We start from the raw sequence: 14,708 nt of genomic DNA, 5'->3' as shown, positions 1-14,708 counted from the left end.
AAGAGATCAAAAGAATATGATGGATATTTGCTGTTGTCTGTCATTATCCGTGGGGTGGCGTGGAGACAGTGCCAGGTTCAAAGTCAGAAGTGCTGGTGTCTTGGCTTAGCCGGTATTGACTAGTTGTGAAGCCTAGAGTTAAGATAGCCTGCCTTTATGTAGCATGAGAGGATTTTTCTTTAATGACCCTGCCAGCTTTGTAATTCTATGATTTAATATTTCTTCTTCAGAGGGTTGGAGAGCACTAACAGCTGTGCCCTAGATTAAGGAACTACTATTCCACCCCTGATTTCTGCTCACTTTACAGTTTTCTATTCCTTAAAATAATTGTTCAAATGTTTATATATTGGTAGGCTTGTTGGATGATGTATTTTAGATATTTAGATATTTTAGGTTATTTTACATCAGTGATGTAACATAAAAGCTCTTTCACTGTGTAAATATAGTAAGAGGTCATTAAGGCAAGCTTGTCAGGGACTGTTATAGACAACTATAGGGCTAGCAGCTTGAGGTTCTACATTGGAAACAATGGCATGGGTCATTTCATGCATAATGTGCAGAGAAAGCTGGCTTTGAATATCTATTTGAATTGATGAGTTTTTTTTTTTTTTCAAATATTGTATTCCAAATACAAAGAACTGATTCATTAAGCTAAATATGCAGATTCAAGTGGACCCTTTATTAACATTCGCTTATCCTTTAGAATACCTTTGTCCAATTGAGTGATGACAATATTTTCTATCTACCCATCCATTATGGTAGCCACTGACCTGATGGGGTTTTTGAACACCAAATAAGTGACTAGTGTGCCAGAGGAGCTGAATTTTAAATTGTCTTTAATTCATTTGGATTTGAATAGAGTTTACTGTGTTAGCATTGCTCTGTAATGTCCCGTGACACTGTCCTCTTGCCTTTATAATTATGCTTCATTAAAGAGTGGTGAATTAGTATGTTCTTTTTACTCTCTTATGTCCAATTCATTATTTTAAAGTGTTAATTGTAATTCCTATTCACATGCAGTTGAAAAAAGTGCATACAGGGATTTCATCCTGCTCTGTTTGTAGGCCTACTGTCAAAGGCAGTCACTTTTATCCTACTTTGATGCTTGGCTATCTGATAATTGTCTCTGTCACTAATACAAAACATTTTGGCAGGGGGAGGCCTCCGGAGCGACCCTGATGGTCATTGCAAGAGAGGGTGGCGATCCAAAGTTGGAACTAAGTAAGGACTAGAGAAAGCTCCTCTCCCTAGACCCGAAGGAAGTTTACTGTTCTTCTGTTTTTGAGAACAACAAGGAAAGCTTAGAACCAGACAGGAAATGGTCAGCGTGGATTCACATATACCTTACTAGGTGGGACACAGAGATTAGTTGCTCCTCACTGGAGTATTGAAGATTTCTCTGCACACCCCTCCTTAAACTGTTCTGCACCTCAACTGTTGACATATGCCTTGTTAGAGTTATAAGCAAGTTTAAACTATCCTAAAATCTGCCAAGTTCAGCAAAATTATGCTTCAACACTATAAGCTGTTTAATACTAAAATTAAAATAGACACGAGACAGCTGAATAGTAATCTATAGCCATTTTAAGGTGTATAGCAGCCAGTTCTGTACATAAACTAAAATTGAAATGTCAATGAAGTAGTCACAGGATGTGGTTAAGAACTTGCATTTTTTTTAAACATTGGTTACTCAATAGCATGTCAGGAATGAAACCAGGAACCTCTTCCAGGTCTCCCATTTGGGGGCAGGGTCCCACGGCTTTGGGCTGTCCTCGACTGCCTTCCCAGGCCACAAGCAAGAAGCTGGATGGGAAGTGGGGCAACCGGGATAGAACTTGTGCACATATAGGATCCCGGCTTTTTCAGGGTGAGGACTTTAGCCGCTAGGGCACTGCATCAGACTCCAGGACACAAACGGTTACCCATATGGGATGCTGGCATTGCGGGTGGGAATTTAGCCTGTTATGTCACAATGCCAGCCCTGCTCACTGTCCTTCATTTTTTGTAATATGAGGGTACTTTAAGAAGTTATAGAAAACAGGAATTTCAGGATAAGTTTAGAGATAAGTGTTTTCCGAGTGCTTGGATTCAACACCCAGCTCCAGGAGCTCCTAACTGCAGGTTCCTGTGAAGGTAGACTCTGAGCAGTAATTTTTTTTTTTTGACTTTTTTTTTTATTAATTATTATGCATTATGTGACAGTTTCATAGGCTCTGGGAATCCCCCCACCCCTCCCCACGCCCCTCCCCCCTGGTGGATTCCTCCACCTTGGTGCAGTATTACAGTTCAAATTCAATCAAGATTCTTTCCTTGCAAACATATACCAAACATAGAGTCCAGCTACTTATTGTCCAGATGGGTTGAACAGTTTCTTGGGGAGACCATTTCTGGTCCAAAGTTAGAGCTGGTAGAATATCATCCCAGTCAATTAAGAGTCCGCTGGGGATGGAAGAAGTCCAAACACTACCGTGCAGAAACCAACGTCATCAGAAAGACAACCAGAAGCCCTGAGTGGTCCACAGAAACAGAAGAACAATAAACATCCTTCGGGACCAGGGAGGAGAGCTTTCTCTGGTCCGAGCCTGGCTCCACCTCTGGACCCCCACCCTCCCTTGCAGTGACCATCAGGATCGCTCCGAAAACCCCTCATAGCAAACAAACAATCATACAAACTAAAAAAACCTAAAATAAATAGACAAACAACAAAAAGTAGAGCTTGAAATCTGACAGGAAAGAGCTGGCATGGATTTGCTCATGCCTCGCTGGGTGGGACATGAAGATTAGTCACTCTTCACTGTGGTGTTGGGGACTTTCCTGCACAGCCCCCCCCCCCAAAAACAAAACAACAAAAAAAAATGTTCTGCACCTTAATTGTTGACAAATGTCTTGTTAGAGTTACAAGCCAGTCTAGATTATCCTAAAATCTGCCAAGATCAGTAAAATTATACTTCAACACAACAAATGGCTAAATACTAAAATGAAATAGACACAAGACAGCTGAATGGTACCTTATAGCCATTTTAAGGTATATAGCAGCCGGTCCTGTATACAAACTAAAATTGAAATGTCAATGAGCAAATCATAGGTTGTGGTTAAGAACTTGTTTTTTGTTTTTTTTTAACATACTGGTTACGCAAAACCATGTCAATTCCATAATGTTACAAATTGCTGTTAATGTTATATTGGGACTCTTAATTGACTGGGATGATATTCTACCAGCTCTAACTTTGGACCAGAAATGGTCTCCCCAAGAAACTGTTCAACCCATCTGGACAATAAGTAGCTGGACTCTATGTTTGGTAAATGTTTGCAAGGAAGGAATCTTGATTGAATTTGAACTGTAATACTGCATCAAGGTGGAGGAATCCACCAGGGGGGAGGGGCGTGGGGAGGGGTGGGAGGATTCCCAGAGCCTATGAAACTGTCACATAATGCATAATAATTAATAAAAAAAAAGTAAAAAAAAAATCAAAAAAAAAAGTACTTGAGAAGTTCATGGGAAAATGGAATTAAGAAATAAGTTATTGTGGGTAAGAAATTTGAGACTGGTCTATGCATACAAGGTATCTTCATGAAATTCGTAGAAATATATATGAAAGGGCCCGGCAGCGTGGCCTAGCGGCTAAAGTCCTCGCCTTGAAAGCCCCGGGATCCCATATGGGCACCGGTTCTAATCCCGGCAGCTCTACTTCCCATCCAGCTCCCTGCTTGTGGCCTGGGAAAGCAGTTGAGGATGGCCCAATGCATTGGGACACTGCACCCGCGTGGGAGACCCGGAAGAGGTTCCAGGTTCCCGGCTTCGGATCGGCGCGCATCAGGCCGTTGCGGCTCACTTGGGCGGTGAATCATCGGATGGAAGATCTTCCTCTCTGTCTCTCCTCCTCTGTGTATATCTGGCTGTAATAAAATGAATAAATCTTTAAAAAAAAAGAAATATATATGAAAATACCATACAAGATTTAAAAAAAATTTTTTTTTACAAATTGTTTTATGTATTTGAAAGACAGAGATCTCTCACTCGTTGGTTCGCTGTCCAAATGTTTGTCACAGCCAGGCTGAGTCAGGTGGAAGCTATTCGCTCAGGAATTGATCTGAGTCTCCCATGTAGGTGACAGGAACCTACGTGTTGAATCCTCACGTGTTGCCTTGAAGGTGTGCATTAGCAGGAAGTTGGAATTGGGAGTAGAGCCAGGGCTCAAACCCATTCTGATATGGGATGCCAGCATCCCAAGTGTATGTTTTAATCATTATATCAAATGCCCATTTCTCAGATATGTTTTATTCTCTCTCCAGCTCACTGTTAATGTGATATTATTTGATTGTAAGATTTCTTGCTCTCCATGAAAGGGGACAAGATAAATCTATGCCCCAGTCTATGGTTTTGAACTAGAAGCGTCTCTTCTCACAGTTCATTCCCAGTTAGGTCATTTCATCTAAATCACGTTTGTTAAGGTATCCAGTGACATTCATGTTACTTGATCCCCTGTATATTTTTGTCTCCTTATATTGCTAAGTCATGCAGTAGTGGTATACACAGCTAACTACTCCCTTTCTGTTTTCTTTATATCATCCTTGTAATGATTTTCTTATTTTTATGGCTGCTCCATTTCAGTCTGCTTTGTACTTTCTCTCCTTTTAGTGTTGAGCTCCTTATGTCTTGACACTGGTCTCTTCGCTCACCATGTTCATTGTGTCCAGGTAATGTCACTAATCTCTCGGCTTCTTGTACCTTCTAGGTGCTAGAAATTTGAATTTTCATGTCATAGTCCGCATGTCTCTTCAGTTTTCAGTTCATGGGTCCATCTCTTTAGCATATTCAAAACTGAATTCTTGGTAACCTCCTTTCTCAAGTTCACCCTTCCTGTCTTCTCTTAGTAAGTAACCTCATTGCAGTCAGATGTCATATTTGTCTGTGTGTTCCTCTTACTCCTGGCTTCCAGTTCATTATTCTGAATTCTATTGCCAGAATATTTCTCAGGTTTATTTGCTTCTGTCTTTATTGCTAACACCTTAGTCAGAGCCACTATTGTCTTCTAAACATTTATAGCTTTTTTCTGGGCTCCTTGGTTCCATTTCTGCTACATTCCAACTCTCCACATGATTTAGTAAGTATAAACTGAGCCATGGTCAAATATTCTTTAGGCTTCCATTGGCCTCAAACTATGAAATTCCTAATGTGGTCTAAAAGGTTTTATTAGAAGTGGCCCCTGGATGTGTGTATATATGTGAACTTGGTAATAGTTTTTCACGAGGAAATGGATAAATACTCTAAGGAATATAGAAAAATCCCTGTACTTCATTTTTAGGATGGCATTGCTGCTATATTCTCCAAGGAAAATAATCTAGATGTTCAGAAGCTGAACCCTTTACTGAAATATTTTTTTATCTTGATAGGCAAATGAGAAGTCTTTAGTACCAATCTATTGAAAAAGGATATGTGTTTATTTCTTTTAAATTCTCATCCACAGTGTTAAGGAGGACTGTTCAGACTCGTCCTGCCCCACGAATTCCTCCAACTGTGGAAATAATTGAGAAAGAACAGAACTGGGAAAAGAAGACGTTGCCTGTTGATACAGACATTCACAGTTCAAGTGAAGAGAGTCGTCTCTTTACTCAGAGGTGGAGAGTATCTCACATGGGAGAAGATTTGGAGAACAAAACTCAAGCTCCATTCATTAACCTCTCACAGCACCTCTGCAGTTCCCATTCCAACTCTCAACAGATGAGAAACCACACGTTCTCTGATGAGCCCCCAGTACTGGGAGATGGACAACAACTTAGAACAAATGATGCAGTAATGCAAAGAAAAGACATAGCGGCCCGAATTGCTGAACTGACATTGCAGAATTCAGCTATCAAGGCACATCTAAATAATATCGCTGGACCAGGAGGGGAGCAAGGGGATGGACTCCGGGGTTTGAACAAACAGGAAAGTGCTGGCGACATGACTGCTGTGAGTACCTAGTAAGGATTGACTAGAATCATACAGAAACTTAAATAGGAATTTGAGCTTGGGCCTCTTAAGAGGTTTCCTTTCATAACTGGTCAGGATAACTTAGAGGCTGTCACCACAGGGCTTATGCTTTGACATATCACCACCACAAAACAGGCAGAAATTATTTAGCCATTATATTTTAAATGCAATAAAAGACAACATAAAAAATAAGACTGCATGAGTGAGGCGAATTGGACAAGATGTGTAGGAAAGTAAAGATTAAGCTTTAGGAATAAAATATATAAATATAATACAACTTTGAAAGTTTGTCAAACCACATTTTAACTTGACAGTGAAGGTTGAGAATTGATTTCATACTTTGTGCTGATACTACATGTGATGGAAGGCACTTCCTTTTACCTGATCTTGTGGCAAGGAGGCTCCTTTCAGGGCTTTGCTGGGACAGGCTAATGCTTTAGCAGCGGGAAGGAGGAGCTGGGTGCCCCACTCTGGGTTAGTGGCTTCTGACATGGCTGCGTTCCTAAGGGCTTTATCACCAAGACATTGAATACTTAGGAGGAAACTTAGAGGGTGTTAGGGACTGAGCCCATCTCCATCTGTACTGGTTTGTGAGTGATAACCACAACAGGAAGTCACATAAATAGAAATCAGAAGGAACTGACAACATAAGAGGAGCCCAAAAGGGAGTATCAGGATTAGGCAGCCGCCACAGGTACAGATGTAAGTATTAATTGTCTTAATTTTGAGTGACTGAGGGACATTTATAGGTTTACAGAGTTTTGAAGGTTATTTCTAACAGGCAACTTTTTTTTTTCCTTAAAATTTATTTACTTTTATTTCAAAGACAGATTTACAAAGAGACAGACAGACATCTTCCATCTGCTAGTTCACTCCCCAAATGGTTGCAACAGGTGGAGGTGGGCTAGTTTTAAGCCAGGAGCCTGGTGCTTCTTCCAGGTCTCCTGCATGGGTGCAGGAGCCCAAGGAACTGGGCTGTTCTTCACTGCTTTTCCAGACTCATTAGCAGGGAGCTGTATTGAAAGTGGAACAGCCAGAAATCAAAATGGCACTCATATGGGATGCTAGCACTGCAAGGAGAAGTATAACTTACTGCATGACAGTGCTACCCACTGTAACAGACAACTTTTGAATTTAAAAAAGTGAGAAAACTGGCTAATCCTTTGCCTGCAAATGCCAGTATCTCTTATTGGCACTGATTCTTGTCATGGCTGTTCTATTTCCAATCCAGCTCCTGGTTATGTTCTGGGAAAGCAGTGGAGGACTACCCAAAGCCTTGAGACCCTCAACCTGCGTAGGAGACCCAGAAGAGGCACTTTGCTTTTGGCTGTTGTACCCGTTTTGGGAGTGAACCAGTGGATGGAGCATCTTTCTCTGTCTATCCTCTCTGTAAATTGGCCTTTCCAGTCAAAATAAATGTCTTTGGTTTTTAAACAAAAGTTAGATATTGAGTTTTCCTCCCTTTCCAATTTGTATATAGATCAGGCCATAATGGATTATCTAATACTCTTGCCCAAACCATTCTTTTTCTCTTTTTTTAAATTGGAAATACAAAATAATCATTAATTTGCACCGTATTACTTATCTTTTATTTTTAACTGATGGGCATAAGCTACAACTTAATGATTTTTACTAGGAATTGTTTGTTTCCCCCAAAGGGATAGACATATTTAACTAAATGAAATAATTAGGAATAATATAATTGCATTTCTCTTTGGAATTTTCAAATTACACTTTGTGACTTTTTTTTAAACTCTGTTCCTTTCCAATTACACTTTGTGAGTTTTTTTTTAAACTCTGTTCCTTTCTAATCACTGTTTACTATTGAATCTGTTATTTTGGACCATGATTAGAAACAATGACAAGGTTCTCAGAATCAAATAACTCAAGGTGAATGAGGATTATAATTGTAGGAGCATCTTTCTGAAATATGGAAGATCCTCTATTATAACCTGTTTAGCCCCATGTTTGTCATCAGCAGGTATATGGCATTCAGAATTTTACTTAGAGATCAACTCACCAAGAATAGTTTCTTTACTGACTTGATCTTGTGTGCAGCTCAGGAAACACTAAGAAATGCAGAAAAAAATTTCACAACAGTGTATGGCCCACACAAAAGAACTAGGGGACAAATATGCCATCAAGTGTAGAAGGACTAGTATCCTTGCTATAATCCTAATTTTTAATCAAATGATTTGGAAATCCTGTTTTTTTTCCATTCATGTTTATATATAGCAAGGCATGTGAATGCTAAATTGCTAGCATTTGGTAGAGAAATCAGATTTGTATAGTTTTTTTTTAATCAGTGTTGAATTTGTGCTGTTTTTCTCCCTCTCAAAGTCTTTTCCAGCAGCGCAATCTCTGACACCAAGCAGCATGGAGGAACGGATTGCTGAATTGAATCGACAGAGTATAGAGGCTCGTGGAAAACTCCTGCAGTTGATAGAGCAACAGAAGCTTGTTGGTTTGAGTCTTTCCTCTCCACCAGGATCACCTGTTCAGTCACCTCTCAGAACATGGAATGGTTGGTCCCAAATTTGTGGCCTAAAAGTAGAAATGTAGGGGCGAGTGTTTAGGGCTTAAGATGCAGTACCCCATATTGGAGTACCTGGGTTTGCTGAGTGTGTCTCTTGACTCTGGTTCCCTGTTGAGGTAGACTCTGGAAAGCAGTGATATTGGCCACTCACATTGGACCCCTGGATTGAGTGCCCGCTTCCAACTTCATCCTGGCCCAGTGGAGACCTCTGGAAAAACAACAGCAAAATAGACCTAGGAATGCAAAAATTTGTACTTTCTTGATTTGCTAATTCATATTTAGTTAAAAGAATACTAAGAGCCTTTGATTTTACACAAAAAGAAATATACTTGTGTTATAGAATAAGTGACATAAATATAACTGGAAATCAGATCTGATTCTGTCTGTACCTAGTCAATCTTTGGTGTCTGAGTTCTTAAGTTGCTTTCAATCTAAATGGGATTCATTTCAATGTATGACCCACATGGGTATGTGCTACAGCTAATATATAAAGCATAAATATAAAAATGCTTAATTTAAACTTTGTTAGGAACAAATGGTGAGTTGCTACTATATTAAAGTAATTAAAACAGTCATTAATTAGGGCCCGGCATGATAGTGTAGTGGTTAAAGTCCTCGCCTTGCACGCCTGGGATTCCATATGGGCACCCATTCTAATCCTGGCGGCCCTGCTTCCCATCCAGCTCCCTGCCTGTGGCCTGGGAAAGCAGTTGAGGACGGCCCAAAGCCTTGGGACCCTGCACCCACGTGCGAGACCCAGAAGAGCTCCTGGCTCCTGGCTTCAGATTGGCTCAGCTCCAGCTGTTGCGGCTCACTTGGGGAGGGAATCATCAGAAGGAAGATCTTCTCTCCTCCTCTCTGTATATCTGCCTTTCCAATAAAAATAAAATAAATCTTTAAAAAAACAGTCATTAATTAAACTTGCATTCCTTTTTGCTCTATGTTTTAAGATTTACTCATTTATTTGGAAGGCGGAGTCACAGAGAGGAAGAGACAGATCTTCCATCCCCTGCCTTACTTCCCAGATGGCTGCAAAAGCCAGAGCTGGACCACGCTGAAGCCAGGAGCCAGGAGCTTTCTCCAGGCCTCCTAAGTTGACACAGAGACTTGAGCACTTGGGTCATCTTACCTTGCCCTCCTGGGCACACTATCATGCTACCCAGGAGGTGGATTGGAAATAGAATGGCTGGGACACAAATTGGTGCCCATATGGGATGCTAGCCCTGCAGGCACTGGCTTTACTTGACATGCCACAGTGCTTACCCCTAAACGTTTTAGTCTGTAGTTACATTTAGAAACAGAAAAAGCTAGAAAAGATTCTAAATAATAGAATAGTAACAGAATTTTGTTACAATATTCACATAAGACATCTTTTTGAAGTTAGACCCAGCAGCAGAATCTTCAGGAAATTTCTGGAAAATGGTGGATAATGCATTTCATTGAGTGACTTTCTCTGTTTATTCTAGGCTTTCTCAAAAGACAACTTTATTTTCTATTCTTCATAGTCACAAAATCTAAAGAAAACTTCTAGTTAGAATAAACAAACCACTCACGTGAATTTTACACCTATTGTGTAAAATCTTTAAAATGTCAGAATTCTAGCTGGGAAGCAGGCAGCAAAGAAACATGTGAGATAATATCAGATGGTGCGAAATGCAGCGAAGAAACAGAACAGATCACTCCTTCAGAATAATTTTATGATTAAATGTGACCTCTTGGGCAGCTGTTTGGTGTGGTGGTTAAGATGCTGCCTGGGACATGTGCATCCCATACTGGAGTATCACAGTTGGAGTTTCAGCTGTGTTTCCAGTTCCATCCTCCTATTGATGTATATATCCTCATATATGTATATCCTGATATGTATATCCTGATGGCTCAAGTAGTTGGGTCTCTGCTACTTGAGTAAAAGACTGAGTGGATTTCTTAATGGCTAGGTTGGACTTGACCCAGCTGAAGGCATTTGAAGAGTAGGGTAATAGATGGGAGCCCTATTTCTTTGCCTTACAAAAATAAAGAAAATAGAATAAAAATGTATCTTCCCCCACCAGTAGTTCTGTAAGATTAAAAAGTGTGTTTATGTATATCTGTGAGCTCGTGTTGAATTCAACACCCTGGGAGTAGGCAGGGCTGATACTATACTTCTGTGATGAACAAACCAACTCAGGTATAAATAAATTAGTGATTTGTCTGAAATACAAAGAAGATTGTTGCTTGGCAACTCTGTTCCTTGTAAACCAGTAGTTATATTTCTAATTCTCTCTGTAAATACAGATTCCAATTGTCCATAGGAATCTTTGTAGGTTATAAAGATAAAAATTATTTATGTGCCATAGAAACAAAGTTCTAGGGTAATTGAATAATTTAGTTTTGTACAATTAAATATAAGGTCCTGTTACCCCTTTAGCTTAGAAATCACTGGTTGTAAGTAGTAGTGACTCATAGATACGTCCCTCTCTGAAACTTAGCTAGAAGCAAGGTCTTATCACTAGCAAATACTCAGTAAACATTTGTTGATTGATTTCCTACATCTGAAATATTGAAAATATATTTGATTTACACTTTCAATTGGCCATATGAGCTCTTCAGCCAACGTAAAATTTGACTGCATATATGTAATGTGCAGTTTATAGCAAAATAGAAATGGAGCAAAATTTTAGTTTTTATCTTAAGAACTAATGAAAGTAATATTTATGTTGATACTTTTAGAAGGAACGAAGAGGACCATTGAGATATCTATTCCAGGAGCAGATGGCCCAGAAAGCTCGAAGTGCAGTACTGTCTCCCCTGTCACTGGCACCAATACTAGAAGGTAGTGTTACTGTGCATCTGTCACAAAAGAAAAATCATGAATCTGGGTTGTGTTTTATTTTTTTCATATATAAGCTGACTTAGATTCGAGCAACCACTGTTGTAGAGAAAAGTAACAACCAGGAGGTTTTGAGGAAAAAAGAAAGAGTGAGGAATAAGGTTTAAACAAGGACAGTTATGAGTTGGCTGCTGAAACCACTGAGCTAATATATAGATAAATTGTAGTTACAGAATCAGGAGGTAATATATGATGAAATAAATAAATTGAGTGATAGCATTTTCTTCTTTACAATAAGTGAAACTGAAGCTTAAAAAGCATGAATCATAGCTAAATAGTGAGAGTAGCAATGTAGGTATCTTCCAGATATTATTTCTCTAGTCCTACCTTGAAATTCTTTCCTAGCCCTACATGTTCATTTTTTTCCTCTAGGGTTGAAAATTTATCTGCATTATGTTTAATGATAAATTGACATATCTATGATAATATATTTGTCAGAATCCATAGACAGCCCACAAAAGGCGAACCTGAACATAAACTCTGCACTTTAGTTAGTAATAATGCATCAGTATTGGGTTACCAAGTGTAACAACATGGCACACTAATGTTAGTAATAGGAAACTGTACTTCAGAGATCAGGGGAAGGATACCTGGAAACTCTAGTTTCTCATCTTTTTGTAAGTCTAAAATTGTAAAACATACATTGTTTTCATGTAAAAAAATAGGTACAAGTAAGTTCTTGAAATGTGTTGCAAGTAATTTACCTCATTTCAACCTGAGTTAGCCATTCAGTATTGAGAATTAGTTCACAGAAGTTTTGGTTAATAATCTCACTGACTTGCTCTTTCATTTCTCACAAACAGATCTTCAGGAGCTACTAGTAATGCTTGTTCTCCATTAAATGCCACTTCAGGAAGTGGCCGATTCACACCTGTTAATCCAAGATCAAAGGTACGTGACAAAATGAATGTAAAGATCAGGAGAGGGTAGAAGGTGGCTGATTATTGATTTCCATTCCTAGTTATTATTCCATGTTGTCCTAAAGATGATTTAAAATTCTCAGAAGAAAATAAATATCAATTCTCCATCACTTCCCCTAGGAGGCGAATAAGCCATATGTTTTTTGTTTGTTTTGTTTTGTTTTGGATTCATGTAGAGTTTCCTAATAGGTGGCAGGACACACTGGTTGCCTGTATTGGGATGTATGTATGTGTACTGGTGCTATAGAAATTCCCCACAGTCTCTGTCTACTCGATGTGCAGCAGGCACTAACACTGGGTGGTGGAAGAAAGTAGGGGTTTATTTTACAGCGCACAGAACAAAGAGTCAGGCAGTTGCCACCCTATCCTGACCTCCCTGAAGGATTAAGGGTGGTGGATTTTACAGACTAAAGTTAGGTCTGAACCGAGTGGGATTAGCTCTTGTGTGAGTCCCTGGTTGGTTCAAATGCTGTAGCCTGCTTTCCTCAGTGCTTGGAAACCAGCTTATTCTTTTGTGATAGCAAATAAATAGACGAGGTGTTATTTTATTTGACCAGGCCCTGAGGCTCCTATGAAGAATGTCAAATTAGTCTAGTCAGAACATGCTAAAGGTAGAAGTAATAATTGAATTTGGAGTCCAGCAGTCTGGAGTTCCTACAGGTTGGCTTAACCCTTATACCACTCCATTAAAATAGTGAGTTAATTTTTAGTAAGAAATAGATTTATAATTTTAACAGAGAAGACAAAGGAACTGAAAGCTTAGGGGAGGGAAACTGATAAAGTGTACATCAAATGGGTTAAGGATAGGGACTCAGTTTCATTGAGATGTTAACTCAGTGCTTGCAGTGATGAGGTTGAGCCTGGGAGAGCCAGAGGCCTGAATCTAGCCACTTTCCTTGTCATTTTAGGACAGTGTGGCTTATCTGAGTGTATCTTTGGCTCCACAGCCTGACACAAAGGATAAGTTAATGCATTTACATGCTTCTTGTTTTGATTTGCTGTAGAAATGAGTAGAATTAAAGGATTTAACAGTGTATCAAATTTTTTTTTTACAAAATACATTTCTTCTGTGTTGCTAATACAGCAAAAATAGTTTCCTTAATTTTTTGGCTATGGTAAATGTTCAAGATATCTTTAATGAATTTTTCAGAATTGAGCCAATAACTGTTGGGTGATATGGGAGAAACCAATGATTAGGCCAAAAAGTAGATCTTTTATAGCACTAGTTCGTTGATAGACACATACTCCAGTTACCCATCACTGGAAGATTTGTCTTTTGCTGTTTCTTATAGTATTAAAAAAGCTTAAAAGTAAGATATTTTACATAATTTACTTTTATTTCCTGGGATGCAGAAGCATTTAATTCACTGAAAAATGATTTGGTTTATCTAAGCCACTGGATTCATCCTTTGTAAAAATGTTGGGACTCTTAAAGGAATATGTTGACTAGATGTATCAGTTGTTTGGTAGTGTCTATTAGAGAACAAACATGGCCAGTAGCATTTTAATTTCCATTCTTATTCAGTGGAACAGGATGACTTTGTTATATGCACTTGATCTAAGTAAGCTGTAATCTATGCCTGATTACCTTCTAAATCCTTTCTGTATCTTTGTCCAACAGATTGAGAAACAAAATGAAGAAGGCTGGTTTGCTCTTTCTACGCATGTATCATAAGAGTTTTACCAATATGTTATAATTTTTCTTGACCTTCTACCCTCTTCCTGTTCTTGTGTTTTAAAGCGTTTACATTCTTTTGATAAAACCTACAAAGTATCTGTGAATTAATGCTGATGAAACAGACCCAAAAATGTGCAATTATTTTTTTTTAACCTTTGTAGTAACCAAATAACATATAATTCCTTGTGATTAAAAGTTTGACTATAGGAAGATGAAAGTTATAGTATGCTAATAATTTCTTAAGTATTTTAAAGGTTTTCTGTTGAGTAATGCATTTTTTTTTAGATTTATTCATTTTATTTTATTTTATTATTATTTTTTTAAGATTTATTCATTTTATTACAGCCAGATATACAGAGAGGAGGAGAGACAGAGAGGAAGATCTTCCGTCCGATGATTCACTCCCCAAGTGAGCCGCAACGGGCCGATGCGCGCCAATCCGAAGCTGGGAACCTGGAACCTCTTCCGGGTCTCCCACGCGGGTGCAGAGTCCCAATGCATTGGGCCGTCCTCGACTGCTTTCCCAGGCCATAAGCAGGGAGCTGGATGGGAAGTGGAGCTGCTGGGATTAGAACCGGCGCCCATATGGGATCCTGGGGCTTTCAAGGCGAGGACTTTAGCCGCTAGGTCACGCCGCTGGGCCCGAGTAATGCATTTTTATCTTTATTCGGATTCTTTTTTGTTTTTTGTCTAATGTATCTTAAGTGTTGATCTGCTTCATTTTTATTCCTGAA

The 14,708-nt window shown here is 39.1% G+C and overlaps 1 protein-coding gene across 1 annotated transcript in view; it reads left to right on the top strand.

Annotated features, from left to right (window-relative positions):
- SPICE1 (spindle and centriole associated protein 1) overlaps positions 1 to 14,247 on the top strand; it is a 65,037-nt gene extending 50,790 nt beyond the window's left edge. Inside the window, exons 14-18 of the mRNA XM_004577897.3 lie at positions 5,469 to 5,953; positions 8,315 to 8,498; positions 11,217 to 11,319; positions 12,180 to 12,267; positions 13,918 to 14,247. Coding sequence (XP_004577954.2) covers positions 5,469 to 5,953; positions 8,315 to 8,498; positions 11,217 to 11,319; positions 12,180 to 12,267; positions 13,918 to 13,971 — 914 coding nt within the window. The 3' untranslated portion in view covers positions 13,972 to 14,247. The remainder of the gene's footprint in view (positions 1 to 5,468; positions 5,954 to 8,314; positions 8,499 to 11,216; positions 11,320 to 12,179; positions 12,268 to 13,917) is intronic.
- Positions 14,248 to 14,708: the final 461 nt, after the last annotated feature.

The sequence above is a fragment of the Ochotona princeps genome, chromosome 3, assembly GCF_030435755.1.
Source record: "Ochotona princeps isolate mOchPri1 chromosome 3, mOchPri1.hap1, whole genome shotgun sequence".
In the NCBI taxonomy this organism is placed as follows: Eukaryota; Metazoa; Chordata; class Mammalia; order Lagomorpha; family Ochotonidae; genus Ochotona; species Ochotona princeps.
This window is presented reverse-complemented; position numbering and strand designations above follow the sequence as displayed.